Source organism: Cottoperca gobio, chromosome 21 (assembly GCF_900634415.1).
Source record: "Cottoperca gobio chromosome 21, fCotGob3.1, whole genome shotgun sequence".
NCBI classification, from domain to species: Eukaryota; Metazoa; Chordata; class Actinopteri; order Perciformes; family Bovichtidae; genus Cottoperca; species Cottoperca gobio.
This window is the reverse complement of record NC_041375.1, coordinates 22,202,166-22,219,904: the sequence shown is the minus strand read 5'-3', so window position 1 is coordinate 22,219,904 and position 17,739 is coordinate 22,202,166. Positions and strand designations below refer to the sequence as shown.

The window sequence follows — 17,739 nt, the reverse complement described above, 5'->3', positions numbered from 1 at the left end:
TGAATTATGGCTGAAAGAGAAAAGTGTAGCATGTGATGTCAAAAAAAGCTGCGAGTCTTGATATATAAAACAGCTGGATGAGTTGTTTTAAAGCAGCTGAGTTCTACATCTGTCAGATGCATCTGTTAGACCAGCGGTCCCCAAACTTTTTCATGTAAGACAATATGTTTGCGGAGGGGGGGGGAATAAAATGATACGGCCGGCATAAAGACAAATATAAAGTGCATAAAAAACTCAGCATTACGCTGAATTAGTGGGAGCCCTGAGCTCGTGTCTCTGCAACGAGCCAGTTCAATATAGGGGGATAAATTCTTCACCAATGGTAAAAGGTTTCTTCTCTTAGCGACACGGTTAGTCACTAAGTATGACGCTCTCAGTGCACTCGCATGTGTTGATGTGGTGACCATCAGGAATTGTTTATGTCCTTCATGTTTTTTTCTTTCAAAAACTCCAACGGCTTCGTTGCCTCATGTGCGAGCCTGTATATTATGCAGAGCGGCACATGAGAATCACCTGTAGAGATAAACTCGTATTTTAAGTAGCACTCCTGATGTTGTCTTTTAAATGTCTCCTCATTGGGTCTTTTCCCTTTTCCAAAAAAGCTCTTTAAAGACATTTGTTTTCCACTCATTGTTGCTTGTGGGCTTAATTTTTTTGAAGTAAAGTATCACTAGCGTCTTGACATGTGTCAAGAGACACAGACGCACACACAGATGAATCCGGTGATTTTTCAAAATAAAACCTTTCAAAATATATTTTTTTTTATTCAATCTTTCTGTGCGGCCCGGTACCAAATGACCCACGGACCGGTACCGGTGGTTGGGGACCACTGTGTTAGACAATGTACATGTAAGCTGAGGTTTGGTCCAATTATAGCATATTCTGTATATATTTTCTGAAAATGGATATAAATGGAGGTCTAAGTGGCGTCATCCCCAGCACTCCCTCTGGCTGTCTGTTTAATACAAATAAACGGCTACGTTTTGGAAGAAACAGTAGACTCACTATTACATTGTGTGATGATGCTCATATGTTTTGGTAGATTTGTGACAGTAAATGGTCTTAAATAGGAACATAAATAACCGTTGGTGTGCATTCGTATCTGCAACGCTGTTTGTGAATAGATGTGTATGTTTGGGGTTAAGAAGCAATGCGTCACTGAATGTGTTCATCAGACATGAAAGCCTTTCTGAGGCGGCACGCTACCTGTCCTGCAGCAGAGCGGTCACAGCCTGAAACTCGGAGGTGCCGGGGGGAACAGCCTCGATGCTGCACCTCAGAGCGCGGTACTTCCCCAGACAGGAAGGCGTCGGGCTTCTCAGGGTCGTTTCACTCACGTTCAGAACGTCTCTGATTAACTTGACAAAAGAAGATTCATGTGTTGATGTCAGCGTGGACACGAACAGGGGACAGTGGTGACTTGGTAACTAATGCCATGTATTTGTGTATGTGGCGGCTCAAACGATTTAGTGTACTGTCTATCAATATGTGTTGGTCAAACATTATAAGTGTGTCAGTGTGCTACACAGTACACGTCTATACAAGCCAAATAAGGTCATATATAATAACAGAGGTGTTAACCATACAATGCAATGAATGCACATTTAAATATGTAAAATGTCTCAAAAATGTAATGTGTGTGTTTAAGAGAATTGTTTATCAGGCACTACATACTAAATGTATACAGTGTACTCTATATATGTATTGCCTTAATATACCCTTCATGTAGTTAGTATACAAAAAGATCAACACAAAATGTATTTTCAAGGACGTAATAGTTATATTGGTGAATTGCATTATGGGACAAACGTTTCCATCAACAGCACACTTCCTCAAAAGGTTGTTTTTACTATGTGTTGTGAACACAGACTCAAAACATGCTTATATTTACTGTATGGCATGAATTCAGGACGGAGCTATTATGCGTGCACATGGAAGACCTTTCAAATCATGATCGTTCGGTTCTTTTTGTCTGTATATATGTGTATACCTGTCTTAGAGTATGTGCTTGTGATCGTGCATGTGTGTAAGTCCTGTGTTACCTGACAGAGGTCCAGTTTCTGAGAGATGAGCTTGGCAGTGGGAGGAAAGAGGTGGGGCGCTTTGTGCGGCAGCAGGGTGTACACCTCATCGAGGAGAGAAGCCGCCTCAATGTGATCTCGCTCCTTCAGCTTCCTCTGAGCCTGAAGCAACAAGCCCTCCACTCTGCTTACCTACACACACACACGCACACACACACACACACACACACACACACACACGGCATGGAGCACAAGTGTAATTGTAATGAGATTAGAGTGTCTTTCCTGGAAGGTGAAACACACGAGACTGATGGGACTGCTGATGTTGCTCTCAGTAGTCTGACAGCAGAGTGAAGAGAAAACCTTACATCATTGAGGCTGAGCTTGTCGATAGAAACTGCGAGGATGTTGCTGAGGCAGCCCAGGGCTTCAGTCCACAGCAGCTCCACAAATACGCCCACTTCCTCCGATAAGCTTCCCGTGTTCAGCTTCTCCTCCAGCAGAAGCTGCCAGTGAAAATATGCACATGCTTATTAAGTTACCGCAATGTATAGTTAGTACAGTACACTACATGAGTGTCTTGATGTTTATATACCTGTGACTATGTACTGTATTTTTGTATTATCTTAAATATTCTATTAGATAATGTATCATTATTAACCTTAAATGTACTCCAGTAACGGGGTGTATTGAAAGGAAATGTATTTTTGAATTATTGTAAAATCAAACAAAAGAAAAAGAATCCACCACATGCTGGTTCTGTATGTTCAGATGTGAAGGAAATACAGTTACTTGAACATTTAATGTAATTAAGCAACTAAAAACTTCAATTCCCACAATGCCCTGCAGCAAACCAGAGGACCGCTTTCTGCTTTACAGTATAGTACTCTTCTCATAATTGCCTGCAGCTTTACTTTTTATTGTCAGTAAAATGTGTAAAATGTTGAAGTCATGTGAAGTGAATGTGTCGGACCTGCTGGAGGGGGGCGGAGCCGAGGTCCCGGGCCTGTGGAGGGGTGTTGTTCCTCAGCTGCAGACCGGTATCCTGCAGGGTCTCTCTCAGGGCCTTGTACACCTCCAGAGCTTCCTCTGACGTGGACAGAAACACCAGCATATCCCTCACGGCCGACTTCTGTTCGCACAAACACAGGCGATTTAAAAAATGTCTGCCTGGTTTAATTTGACAGTTTTGATCCCTCTGATGGTTTAAGAAGCTTTTCTAAACTGATCAGGATTCTGATAACTTTGATTTCTTTTGGTTTACTCTGCAGCAGCTGCCACCCAGAAGAGAAGCACTGCTGCGCTTAAAAGCTCGAGCACTTCATTATGTGAGTTTCTGAAGCAACATGAAACAAATGAGGCAGAATCGGCAGTCAAATTACAGCTGTTCAAATTATACTCTGACATCTCAGTCATTTAATATGTCAAAGGAAACAGTTAGACCAACAGCACACAGATGAATGGAAACACTAACAAATAGTGATATGACAGTATGCGGTATATAGCACTGTTTGCAGTGGTGATTGAAATGACTTCATGTTTTCAATATCAAGCTCTCAAAAATGATTATGTTACCATTTGTTTTAGCAAGCACATAAAGTCATCAAGACTTCATACCTTGGCTCCTATATCGTCCTCCCAGTACCTGACCACACGGTACTGCCATCCTGTCTCTCCTTTGTAACTCTGCAGCTCCAGCACACACCACATTCTGCTGTTTATCTTCAGAGAAATGCACATTATTAATAATAATAATAATAATTCCAACACTACTATAGCAGCAGCAGTAGTGAAGCTAGAAACAAATTGCAGCTCTACCTTTTCAAAGATTGAATACTTGGCCACGTGAAAATGATCCGGATACGTTGGAAGGTCAGAATCAGTTTCAGTATAAATCCTGTGAAAGTTTAAGACATTTAAAGATTATTAAAAATGTATATGTCATGTGGGAATGCACATTTCTGTTTCCACCACCTAGTGACAAACGTATGTGAACAACTGCATCTTCGAATGGATAACATTGAGATTTAATTATTGATGTTGTGCTGCATCGTCAGGCTGCAAAGCATTACTTGCCTTGTTGTGCAAAAGCTACTCTCTGCAGTAGCATAACTGCTAAAAGACATAAAGGAATAAGTTACTAATCAGCTTGATAAAAGCCTCACCCGTGTATTGTTACTATGCAAAAGGTCACACCATATTTACAATTGAACCTTTTAACCATCTATATAATTAATAAGATTGAATTGTCATTGTGTCCTTCATCACTAGTCCCCCTAGGGTTCATATAACACACTACTGTGCATGTTCAGGTTGACATGAAGATGATCGTCGTTCAGACCTGAACTTTTCCAAGATGTTTCCGGTCTTTGCCCTCTTAGTCAGAGGGTTTTTGGAGATCTCAGGAGCTGCTCTGCTCGTTGGTACTTTGGACACAAGACAAAACAAACACGCATGAACGACACACCCCGTGTCACTTATTCTGCAATAAAGGCATTAGGACTGGTATGCATTTAAACCCCAGTACACACACAGGCTATGTAAGCAGGGTGACATGTGGATTCCTATAAATACACTTCAGGAAGCGCTCGTTGCACAACACTGCTGCAGGTTTGAATGATCTCTTAGGAACATTTGAACAGTAACGCACACACCTGATGAGCAAACACACCCTTCTTCTGTCCTGAACGGCTGCTATGAAGTTAAACCTGCTGACTGAGTCTGAACTGTGCTTTTTAATCAGGATGTCTGTATATCAATGTGGAAACCGAAGTGGAAGGACACAAGTATTGAACAACGACACACTCACGACTTGCGTCTGTGCTAAGTGCAAATACAGTCGGCCCTCTGTAACTGACTGTGACAGTGAATTATTGTCATTCCCGCATCTCTGATCAATGCACACACCCACACTGCGTACTCTGCACATTTAAAAGCTTTATACATGAACAGAATAATCAGAGTTAGGGGCGTTGTGGCCTTTACCATCATGATACTTCCAGTTACTGCTGCAGGTACTATACATTATTGTCCAAGAGGGAACAATAAAGCTGCAGTAAATCTCAGTTTCTTTTATTTAATCTTCAACTTTGATGCTATTAGCATTTATTGTTGCTGTGTTTCTGCACAGCATGTTCTGGATATGGAAATGATATGAGTGAAGAATAACTGTTATTTCATATGGAATCAAATTCAAGGACTTTTCAATGACTTTCCAGAGCCAATTCCTTTAAATTCAAGGGTTCAACACGGCTGAGTTTGAGAAAAGGATTAATGTTTATTACTGTTACAACACTGATGATTTTTACAACTGAGCAATTAAAGACGAAGAGCTAAGTAAAATAACTTTTATTCTTGTACAAAATATTTAAATTAAAACACTTTCAATGTGTCTATTTGTGTATATTTCAAAAACTTTCACGGCCTTGATTTTTCCCCCTTAAATTGACAAACTTTGAAGGAGTCAAAGTGGACCTGACGAAGGTATTTTTGTCAATAAAAAATCACGAGGCGTGTCAACATAAAATAAAATGCCTCGTGGTTTAATGTGTCCGCCGACCAGTCAAGTAGCAGTTTACATTTATATCTGTCGAAATCATTTTATCCTATTAAACATTTGTGTGAAATTGTCCTAATTAAATACTGCTAAGTATTCATCAATACATGTGCTTTTGTGTGATCAGGATAATACCTTGATGTGAGAGTGGACTTTGCCCCGGTGAGATGAGAGGAAGTGAATAAGCAGAAGGAGAGGAAGTATCCAGCTGGTGTTCATCCACAGGCAGAAGAACTCCCCTCTCCAGGCAGCTGTACACATAATTCAGCCCGACCACGGGCGTTTGGTATTTCTGGATGCTACGCAGCCTGTTGGAGCTCAGGGTGGACACATCACTGGTCACTATCAGAGAGCACTGTGGGAAATGTAGGCAGGAATCAGAAAGCAAGATGTGATTTTTGCAACCCTAAATATGAATAGTATAATCATGCAAGATGCATCTACATTAATCATGTTGGAGGATATTGTAATACAGCCTGCCGGTGAGAAATATTCACATCCTCTGACCTGTTTATTGACCACAAAGGAAATTTTGCCTCCATTCTCTGTTATTGTTGATTTCAGTTTGGTTTTCTCCTTGAAGGGCAAAGTTTTCAGCTCTAAAAGCACAGTGCAGTCCTGAAACACAGCCATGCCTGTGAGGAGAAGACACACCCACAGACGTTATTATAAAATATAACATATAAATACAATGTTTTCAGCTGCTTCCTTTGTTTCTCTCTCTCAATGTTTAACGTTACAGCATATTGTACAGTACACTGACGCACCCACGCGCGCGCACACACACTCAATTTAAGGTAAAGTCCTGTGAAACAAACGCGGAAGCAAATCCCAAAACAGAATACCCTGTAAATAGCGTAAACATTTGTAAAACAAGCTACAATCAATATGACAGCTGATTTTAAAGTAAAAAAAAAAAAGCGTAACTAGCTCTCTATAACATGTTTTGCAAATAAAAGCAACACTAAGCTAGCTATTACTTATCAAACGGCGCTATCTAACGTCTAGTTAAATAAAGAAATGGAGGTTTACTTAACTGTAAACATACAGAAGATACTTCTGCAGTTGTGTTCAGAAAGTATAAACTGACTTTAGTTCTTGTATCAGATGAAGTGTTGAAAAATACAGACCTGTCACTACTCCGTACAGGTTAGCATGAAGCTAGCAGCACAACCGTTTTATTTTCCGGTGTGTTTTCAAAATAAAAGTTGTGACGTTAAGTTACACCCAGTGGTGGAAGATGTACTCAGGTGAACTGATTCAAAGATTCAAAAGTATTATAAGCAAAGTGTACTTAAAGTTTAAAAAGTAAAGTAGCTCCCTTCAAAATATTATATTCTACTATAATATTATATTATTCCGTTTTTAATCACGAACAAATAATATCATTTTTATGTAGTTTGTCAACGTGGAGCAAGTTTTAGATGCTTCATATACTACGGTTACAGCGTCATATCATATAAGCACAAGTTATCATTATGCTTTTTTATAATATAAAAAGTAACTGTCAAATAAAAGTGGAGTAAAAAGTAAATTTGATAAAATACATTACACAACTTATTTTTGAATTTGTTGAGTATAAAGTGTGTCAAAACAGTTTTCACCCTAAGCTAATTCCCACTATCATAATAAACAACTGTTAAACAATTAATACATCAAACATTTTTCTGTTGTTTTTATATCAAAATGTAATTCAATTATTATAAGTACACATTGATTTCCTCATGCATCATCAAGTACAACCCGTATATCCCTTACTGATAACACACTTATTTTTAATTCTGAGTGATCCATCATAACGTCCTAGCAGCTGTTCCAGCAAGAAATAGCATGCATTTAATTTAAGTAGCATGTCCCAGAATAAAATAATAGTTTGACGATTTGGGGAATAGTCTCATTTGCTTTCTTGCAGGCAGTAAGATATTTTCTGCAACTGAAGAACCTTTTCTGTCTGGCTTTTATCTTTTATTTTGAAGGGAAACTAACAAGAGTTGAAGTGCGTGTGTCTGTGACTTGACAGGATGAGTCACTAGCAGACTTCCTGGTTAAAACCAAACAGTTCCCAGTTAGCCACCTGGGCGGCTCTATTTACGGCACTTAAACCGTGCTGCCCTCCTCTGGATGAAGAGTTGAGCTACAAACAAAAACAGTATGGCTAAAATAACTGCACGTGCAGCCCAGAATTAACAACAGTGACAAGAATGCACAAATATGTGTGTTACACATTTCCCAGAATAATTAGTGTTTGGACACCGAGCAGCTGTGTGTGAGTGTCACTTATTGTAAATTGCTTTGGACAAAAAGAGTGTGTGTGTGTGTGTGTGTGTGTGTGTGTGTGTGTGTGTGTGTGTGTGTGTGTGGTATGTAAATTAGGATTGAACAATATCAGGTTTTAACACTAGGCCTTATATATTTGAGCCTACATCAATGGTGAATACTGGTACACATATAGTATACTATATAGCATGATCCTTTTTCACACTCTGCAGAAAGAAGATTTAAATTATTTAAAGACAGGTACATGGGACCAATTCAAACACACATTTCCAATTCCAACATCTACTCAAATCTCAACATTTTATTGTATCTTTCTTTCTATAGAGCGGCACATTGAATGTCCCCTTCAAAGACAGGAGATGCAGAGAGCATACCAACCAAACCCAGTAATAAAAAAGCACCAAACAAAAGAGATCCATCACAGCATGAACCTCCTGCAGCGGCGTACAAAAGTGATATGAAATCAAACGATTGGAACACAAAGTTTACCAAAGCTTTGATTCAGATACAGAGCAGCCTGGTGACTCAAGATGTAACACACATAAACAGTTATTACTTTGGTTTGTTTGGTTTGTTTATTCAACCCAGACTGGTTTATTTGTATAAAAACAGAAAATAAGTGAAGGTGCAACGTAGCAGATCGAGGAAGTGTTTGTAGTTGAGGAGAACGGTAGAGGAGCGGCACCTCAGAGGGTAATATAGACTCGAGACATAAGTTTGTGCTACTAAAAGCTTCAAATGGCTCCATGCTACACAAGAGAAGATGCGATTTATTCAACAGACAGACATCACAGATCTTTTTCTGAAACTGTAAAAATCAACAACTTCTCCTTTCTGTAAATATAAATGTGAGAAACATCTGTAATGCTGAGGTGCAAATGTTCGGCTACAGTGTTTGGAATACACAGTTCAGCTTTTAATAACAGATCCCTGATATAAAATCATGAATTCATATCAGCAATACATTAAAACCATCTTCAGATATGACACATTTGATCCACAAGAGGGCCTGTGTGATCTGTGTGATGTGTAAAAATGCTCTGAATTGGGTTTAAATGATAGGAAATAGGTGATAAATATGAGTTATATCCAGAAAGAAAAACATTCAGGACATGTGAGGAAGATGAAAACAATTCTGTGTGATGCTGCTGTTTATCTAAATCGCTCTATATAAAAAAGATTATTAAGTCTTGCTCATGACAAACATTTCACACACAGACACAGACATTTTTCTCTCTTGGGACTTGGACCTCACCTTCCCTCCAGATTTAATTTACTCACCTCACGTCCATTTCAGCTGTTGAGGAAAGCCAAGCTGCAGAACGGATGTAGTAATGGTGACACTGATTATTTTAACAACACATTGCTTTGTGGATGTGATGCTTCCTGATGTCCACAGGATCCTAACGTTCCTGTGTGAATACTAGAAGTCACGCTGATGCCCACAGAGAGCCCTGTTGCCCTTTTATAACATAATTACTTTTCTATTCCAAGTGAATGTACCCGGTCGACTGAGCTAATTGCATTGACAGATCTCGGAAGCACAACATGGCAGCACCAGAAACAGAAACTGTAACTAATGTTAATGCATGTGGACGTTTACATCACTCACATCCTGATGTTGCACGACTGCAGGACAGGATTTTGGCAGAGAAATGTTTAACGCCACCAAGAACATTTCTGGACAGCAGAGTCGACCATATTCATCACGCTGGGAAGGAAACGCAACGATTGGGATTGACAGAGCGAACAGCAGGAAGCAAGTTCATCACAATCAGAGCTTCCTTCTGCTCAGTGATTGCTAAACATCGATGACACACAAATCAACTCCAAATGACACACACACGCACGCTCACACCCACACACACAGTATCCCAGTGGGGATTTTCACAGCTGCCATTGCTGCCTGCCAGGAGTTGCATCATCAGGCACCAGAAACCTCCGAAGCTTTTGAAAAGCTGCAGAGAGATGAGAGGATCACTGATAAAAGAAAATATTCTGAGTCACTCACAGACCCATAGAGTGAAGGATGGAGCAGGAGGCTGTGAAATGATTGTATTCAAAGTATACTTTGGCCCTTAGATAAAACCCTAAATAATTTTCCGCCTGTGGGTATTTTCTCACATATAGATCCAATCTGTGCATGTACCAATTATGCCTTAGCACTCGCTAATAGCAGCTATCTCCCTTGACTTTTTCCCTGACTCTGACAGGTGCAGACAGCACCTCAGTCTGAGGGATTTCACCATGTGTTTAATTGGAGTATTACTTCAGAGAAAGCTGATTACAGATCGGCTTTGCCCTCCTCCAACCCGCCATGCAGGATGTCTTTGAGCAGCGCTGCAGCGACACAGTGAGTGATTCAGCTTTATTCAGAGCAAGGGCCGAACACAGATATGAGTCATTACTTTCCCCTGACTGTAGTTTGCACAGCAGCTTTTTTTGGAAGTGAAGGAACATTGTCACAGTATTCATTCATTGTCCAGCTGTAATATCTTAGCTGTGTACTACGTTGAGCTACACAGCGTCTGAGTGTTTGAGACCAGATGGAGGGCACTTATTGCTTTTGAAATAATTGGACCAGTTTATAAAGCACTGGTGTTGAACCAGCTTAGTTATCTGACACGCCTGCAAAGTAAAAAAACACGGTCTGCATTTCCCAAATGATTGCCACTCGAACAATGTGGGAAAATTTGCAAGTTGTCCACGTCTGTTGCATGCTCATGCATGCGTCCTGAATTTGGAATTTGTTTTGAACAGTATAATGGGAGGAAATTATCTCATGTTGCAAATTGTAAATTGCATATTTGGTAAAACAAGCCCCCCAGGTCCCCTCACATAAGTTTTTTAGTTGCTCGAAAAAGCTAAATGCTTTGAGTTTTGTGTGCTTCGAGCTATTAGAACAGCCTGCCAGAGGCTCTATGATTAGCTGAAAGTGTTGGTATCGTTAAAAACTAACTCCTTAGTCTGGTTTATGCCTATGTTTAATGGCCATTAATGGATTTTTATCTTTTATTATTTTGTTTTAAAGCCCCTGAATGTCATTTGTCATTTTACAATGACATTGAATCAGCATAACAATTAAATAAGCACAAATACCAACACCTTTAGGTTTTATTTATTTATTTATTCTTTATTTTAATAGTTTAACACTCAAAACTCTAATCTGCTTCATCAGGACTGTGTGGTTTAGTCAGATTTGACTGTCAGTGAACAAACAACCCTCCAACCCTCATCTGATTCTGTCAAACAACCGACATTTGATAAATATAGATTTAGATATAGATAAAAATAGTTTGTTGATGTAAGAACTCATCACTCATTATGAGAAGAAAATTCACAGAATATGTATTTTTAAAGGTTTTATTGTCTTTTATCTTCTGCATTAATTTCTTTAATTTCCATCAATCATATTTCCATCTTACTATATTTGCATTCTCATGTGCATTGGTCTCCAATTGTTTTACAGTCCATGTACTTTACAGTTCCTACAGATTCATATGAGCATTAATTATGTTTTCTGTACAAAGAAAGTGCTATTGCTTGCCAGGCATTACATTTCACACGTAGCGCTGCAGTGCACACAGCTGCCAGTAGGAGGAGCTCTGGCTCCTGTGGTTGACACGCGAGCACAGACACAGGAGATGGTGGTGGTGTGAGGATGTTACCCCTCTCACGTTCCTTCTTTTAGGAGCCACACGTGGTCATAATTTATCCTGAATAGAACCACTAGTCAACATCTCACACATCAGACATTTGTCCTCCCGATTGATTCAATTTATGGAACAACAAAAAAAGCAAAAGACATTAAAGCTCCTTTTCCCTCACCCGTCCTTTCTTCCTCCCCTTTTTTTATGCATCCTGTATTCACAGCCACCTGTCTGCTTTCTTTCTCTCTCCCACTGATCTTCGAGTCCAAAATGGAAGAAGCTATTACTGTGGTTTATTAGCTGTGTTGCACCATCCACTTGTATCCAACCTCCTGTGTTGGAGTATAAACTGCTCTACAATAAAAACATTTTTCGACACTCATGAGACTGGAGTTGATGATACACATACATTGTTTGTTATCATATTGTCCATTAGACGCTGAGCTAATGAGCTCCCTAACTGAGCTTTTATCCCCGCTCAAGCCCAGTGCAAAGAGAGAAATTAGAAAGAAGCTCGGAGTGATTTATTCATCCACGTATATTCATGTGGAGCTATTGTGACTGACTGGCACTAGCATCTTTCCAGCTGGTTCGCATGTTAGCTCGTCAGCACCACAACCACATATGTTGCTCTGCCAGTTCCTGGTGTTCAGGGCTGATAGCTAATGTTGCAGCATCATATCAACGTCTAGTTTTAAGAGCTTAATTGTGACTCTGATTGTGTTGATATTGTTCTCAGATGATGCATAAGGAATGCAATAAGCTGTGTTTGATTACATAATCACAAACCTTTGTTCCAGAGGACTGTTTGGTCTCTGGTGCGCACACATTGAACCCCTTCAACCTCTCCAACCCCTGCAGTAAAAGAAAATTCCCAGGGCTCCCCCCGAACACATTTATCCTGCCATGAGCCGTACAGACATATCTAGAAAGATAAACAGTCCCCGTGTTAGTTTCTGCCTTCTCCAGGCCTGCAGCAGATTGCTTTGCACAGTACAATGATCATAACAGTCAGCATTAATATCTTTGTGCTTGCTCTGCTCCCAGAGAGAAGGAGACAGAAGAGGTGTTGCAACTAAAAGGGAAACCTTTTGTGTTTTGGAGTAGAGGTCGTTAAAAAGCTGGGAACAAGAGCAGCAGGTTCAGCTTTAAACCCTTGTTGGCGTCCACTTTCATTTACCAACACAAGTGCTGAATGGGAACACACACAGTGTCCAGTCAGGATACACAATGTCGAACTGATTCAGACTAATTCTCCTTTTTTTTAAATCTTTGGCTGTTGTAAGTGTCTGGTTTTGCGTACATATGTATAAATAGTTTGATCTTAATCTGTCAAAGTGGAGTCTGCAAACTGAATTACATATTTTTTTTATCAGAGTCCAGTCCAAGGTCTGCTTTTTTGTGATATAAATTTCTTCTTGTTCTTGACTTCAAGCAAGTTCAATTCCACGGAGAACAAGAGATATTTCATTTCATATAAGTCTTTGCTGAAGCTGTGACCTCTTTTTTCTTAATACTTTATTTATGGAGTTTCCTTTTACCAGCTAAAGACAATCTCTTGTTCACGAGAATGACACAGAGGGACGGACGAAGGGACGGACGGAGGGACGGACGGAGGGACGGGCGGATAACACAGAAGCATAATGCCTCTGGCCTTCCCCGTCGCCGGTGTGGAGGTACAAATACAGTGGGACCCCTCCTTCACCCCCAACCCAACAGATATATCAAAATGTAAAATAGTCACTTACTAAAGAATAGCTTAAACACTTGAAGCTGTGACCTCTGGATTATAAAATGAAACGGCTTCACTGTCAATAGTTTGCTTCATGAATTAGATTGAAAAACGACATTCTTTTGTGGGTCAATCACAAACTTTCTTTATCATCTGCAGAGTAAATATATTTAAGCCAGACAAATAAGCTGTCTGTTTGTTTTATACTGCACTTTGTTTGAACAACTTATTTTCCTCCAGTGAGTCATTACCAGCTGTCACAGCGACACCGGTTCGGTTTGTACATCTATTGTTATTTTAACTAAATCATTTTTCCTTTCAAAAATATGCCAAAGAACATTTTCGCTGTCTGTGATGTTATAGGTTCAGTTAAAGCAAGGTGGGGTCATTTATTTTAGAATTTGGTTTTGTTCTCTTTACATCGTGACAGCCAACAGTAAATCAAATGCTCTGTATGTATGTCTGTTGTTTACGTTCATAATGATCATTTTGGGGGAGTGGCTTAGCTGTCATGTTGCCAACATGGCGACTTTCTCGCTAGATTTAGAAACTTTTGGAGCCAGTGCTGCTCGCTACCTTTTTTGTAAAAGAGCTGGAAACGCTGGGCCGGCTTTTTCGGTTGCATAATTAAATAATTCCTCTTCTTGCTCGCTTCTCCAATGTTATCTACTACTACTATTAAGTTTGGTATTTATAACTGAAAAGTGTTTGACTTGGACTCGGAGCATGTTAACAGACAATGAGCTTCCTTATCAGAAAACTGAAAAATTATCCAACGGCCATTGCAGTTCTGCATCATGGAGCACTAATGAAAGCAATGTAGATACAATTAAGGTACAGGTGCAAACACCTCAGGAAAATGAGGTCCCACAAATTCATTTTAGAGATTTTTAGTCAAACAAAAGCCCAGCGAGCAGTAAAATCTGACTCCTCCTGCCAAACAGTATTAAATTGGCTCATTTTGTCTTCGCTCTCACTCGCTTGCCAGGTTTCTGATAACATATTCAATATAAAGCTGGCAGCAAATTAATGGCTCCTGACATAATAAACAAAACTCGATACAGTTTGCCTCGCCTGTGGGTGTGAAAGCAGTTCATTTCATAAATGTTGGCAATAGGCGTCCAATTAATTAACAGACTGTCAATATCTGTAGTTAACATGGAACAACCGGAAAACGATTATACAACCAAATTGCAATAAGTATTTTCACATTTCTTATGTTTGACCAGAAATATGACAATTACATTGAGATGAACATCGATCTGTCCCACGGGTCACCTGGTGTCAGTGAGCCTAACGTTGACCGTCCTGGATCACCAGTAACACGAAGCTGCTTCTGTTATCTTTGGGTTTCCCAATCCAGTTAAAGATGTTCATGTGAGACTTGGTAATTACAAACAACATCCTCAGAACCATGAATTAGCTATGACACATGAAGGAATCACTATATATGTCTAATGTATATATTTAGCATTTTTGTCTGACGATGAACAAACGTCTTTGAATGTCTGATGCACATAAAAAGTAACGTCAGACAGAAGAGATGAACTGAATACCCGATGAGGTCTTTCTGACAGACATGTTGCATTTATAATCATCATATCATATTTAACAGTGTTCAGATACATTCTCTAATAAAAGACACCATGTGTTTTCATTTCTATATCAAATTGAGCTGAGATTCTGTCCGTCTAAGTCCGCTCCCCCACTGGCTCCCCACATAGATGTGTGCTTTCGCCATTTTTTATCTTCTACAAAAATGTTGTGTCAGAGCAAGTGGGAAAATAGGGCCAACTTAAAGTATGCACATGTCTCCGGGACAATGAAACCAGACATCGACGACTTTGTGAAGAGTCCTATCTTCAATCAAACATATCTAAAACCAAAGAAATGCAATATGTTTTAGAAGACTTGCCCACAAACATAAAGTCTTATCTATTGAGAGTCAGTCAGTAGAAAGTGTGCGATTATTGAATTATTGACTCAAAACTGAACTTTGAAGCAAATTGTGAAGCTGTGTGCAAAAAGTTTACCAGCATTTGTTTTGTTTGAGGGAACTGTCCTACTTCTTTTAAATCTAAACTTCAAAAATACTTTTATCGCACTGCCTTCCCTGATTTTATCTGACTTTAGTTTTTTTTCTTCTTCTTCTGTGGTTTGTATAGTACTTTTCTTCTTCTATTGATGTGTTTTCATGTTATGTTTTATGTGTTCTTTGCTTGCTATATGAAGCACTTTGTAACTTTGTCTTGATAAGTGCTATATAAACAAAGATATTATTATTATTATTGACAAAACAGAAACAATTTTATCTTTTTCTTTGGTGTCCATGGTCTTGGACTTTAAATGATGACTGCACAGTGAATTTCAGCTTTTCAGAGGTTTATTCCTGGTGTCGAACAAAGCGGTATAAAAAATTGTTCCAGCAGACATCACTCAGATGAACAAGTCGTAGCACAGATGCTATAAAAGCAACACACAATCTTACTTTGTGGTACAGGCCTCAGATCTTGTGCTATTTAGTAACTTTAGTGTACATGGACTAACAACATCTAAAATATTTGGACTATTTGTATTGCTATTTTAATTTCTTTGTATTTTTTTTTACCTATTTATTATAGCATCTTTATTATGCAAACTTAATCTTGTTGTATTTGTATAATAATATAATAATAATACTATTTCTTATATATTCCACACATTTTATTTTTATAATACAAATATTAAAAAATATATAATTAAGACATTTCACTAATTATTTTTGGAAATGTTACTGTTGTTTTCATTAAACTTTAGTTAAACTTACAAAAGTGTGGCTAATGGACCTTTGCAATCTTAAATTACTGTATAATACATCTACTTTCCAAATCCAGTTGTGAGTAAACATATTTAATATATATTTAACATATATATATATATATATATTTAATTAAGTGTCTAGGCCCTTATTCTCAAGCTTCAGATATATTTTCATGTCCCATTCCACTTCTCTCTGTTGTACGAAACTGAAACTAAAACTAACCAACTAATCTCAGAAACTGAAAGAAATCATGTTTTCAGATCAATTACCTTTTTTTTTTTCTGTCTTTCTTCTTTATCCCCTGACAGCCCCATGAAGTAAAAGCCTCAAAAAGATCCTATGAGGTAAATGTTCCTCGTATTTCTCCCTTCTTTCAGAGATTCTGACTGAAGCTAGTCACTTTCCCTGGTGCTGCCTTCCTGAAATCCAATTTCATGCTGCTCTCACCATGCACCATCCTCTGGTTACGCTGCTGATCTAATATCTCAGCCGTTAGATTGATTTACATTGCTACAGCTTCTATTTGGAATGCTTCGGTGTTAATGTTACAGTCTTTTAAATAATAACTGAACTTGCTTTTATATTAATGTTGAAGGCCATTTGGGTTTGAACCTGATTACATATTATAACACCACAGTGCACAAAACATTGACCAAGACACGGTTTAAAGATTTACTTGAAATGTTCATTAAACAGAACAGAACATCTCAAACTGGCTGGATTTAGTTTCTGGATCATTTCCAAAGAAGTACTTAAAAATTGATAATAAAAAGTGTCTGTCGAACACATCTGTTAGGTTATCCCTGTTTAGTAGACATTACATTCATATACAACTAATTTGCGACATACATCTATTTTATATGAAGCGTAATGCCGCCCATATTACGTGTTTTTATCAACATATGGAGCATAGGTCTTCAACAGGGGGTCTGCGACCCCCAGACGGTCCGCGGAGGTACTGCAGGGAGGGTTGCGAAATTGTTTGTAGATTTCTTTTGCTTTGCACATTCACTTTACCTCCGCTTGTACTTTGCGAAGGGCGGCGACACACACCTACAGTCAGAGACAGAGTGGAGGAAAGGAGAGGGGTGAACTAAAAGAAATTTGCACCACGCACCCTCTCCCCCCATATACTGTACAATATATACAGTAGGGGGTCCCTGCACCATGCAGCCCCTCCCCCCATATACTGTACAATATATACAGTAGGGGGTCCCTGCACCATGCACCCCCTCCCCCATATACTGTACAATATATACAGTACGGAATCCCTGCACCACGCACCCCCTCCCCCATATACTGTACAATATATACAGTAGGGGGTCCCTGCACCACGCACCCCCTCCCCCCATATACTGTACAATATATACAGTAGGGGGTCCCTGCACCACGCACCCCCTCCCCCATATACTGTACAATATATACAGTAGGGGGTCCCTGCACCACGCACCCCCTCCCCCCATATACTGTACAATATATACAGTAGGGGGTCCCTGCACCACGCACCCCCTCCCCCATATACTGTACAATATATACAGTAGGGGGTCCCTGCACCACGCACCCCCTCCCCCCATATACTGTACAATATATACAGTAGGGGGTCCCTGCACCACGCACCCCCTCCCCCATATACTGTACAATATATACAGTAGGGGGTCCCTGCACCACGCTACACCAGTTTGGGGGTCCTTGGCCTGAAAAAC

The 17,739-nt window shown here is 39.4% G+C and overlaps 1 protein-coding gene across 2 annotated transcripts in view; it reads right to left on the bottom strand.

Annotated features, from left to right (window-relative positions):
- The window catches only part of parp4 (poly (ADP-ribose) polymerase family, member 4), a 25,354-nt gene extending 18,617 nt beyond the window's left edge, over positions 1 to 6,737 (bottom strand). The window contains exons 1-10 of one of the 2 annotated variants that reach the window (XM_029459144.1): positions 6,708 to 6,737; positions 6,085 to 6,212; positions 5,713 to 5,932; positions 4,363 to 4,447; positions 3,840 to 3,918; positions 3,639 to 3,743; positions 2,995 to 3,153; positions 2,390 to 2,527; positions 2,043 to 2,213; positions 1,207 to 1,358 (exon numbers count right to left, since the gene is read on the bottom strand). In XM_029459144.1, the coding sequence (XP_029315004.1) occupies positions 1,207 to 1,358; positions 2,043 to 2,213; positions 2,390 to 2,527; positions 2,995 to 3,153; positions 3,639 to 3,743; positions 3,840 to 3,918; positions 4,363 to 4,447; positions 5,713 to 5,932; positions 6,085 to 6,210 (1,235 nt within the window). In that variant the 5' untranslated portion in view covers positions 6,211 to 6,212; positions 6,708 to 6,737. Of the gene's footprint in view, positions 1 to 1,206; positions 1,359 to 2,042; positions 2,214 to 2,389; positions 2,528 to 2,994; positions 3,154 to 3,638; positions 3,744 to 3,839; positions 3,919 to 4,362; positions 4,448 to 5,712; positions 5,933 to 6,084; positions 6,213 to 6,613 lie in introns of both variants that reach the window. The other variant, XM_029459143.1, reaches the window with a different exon arrangement.
- Between the last annotated feature and the right edge of the window lie 11,002 nt (positions 6,738 to 17,739).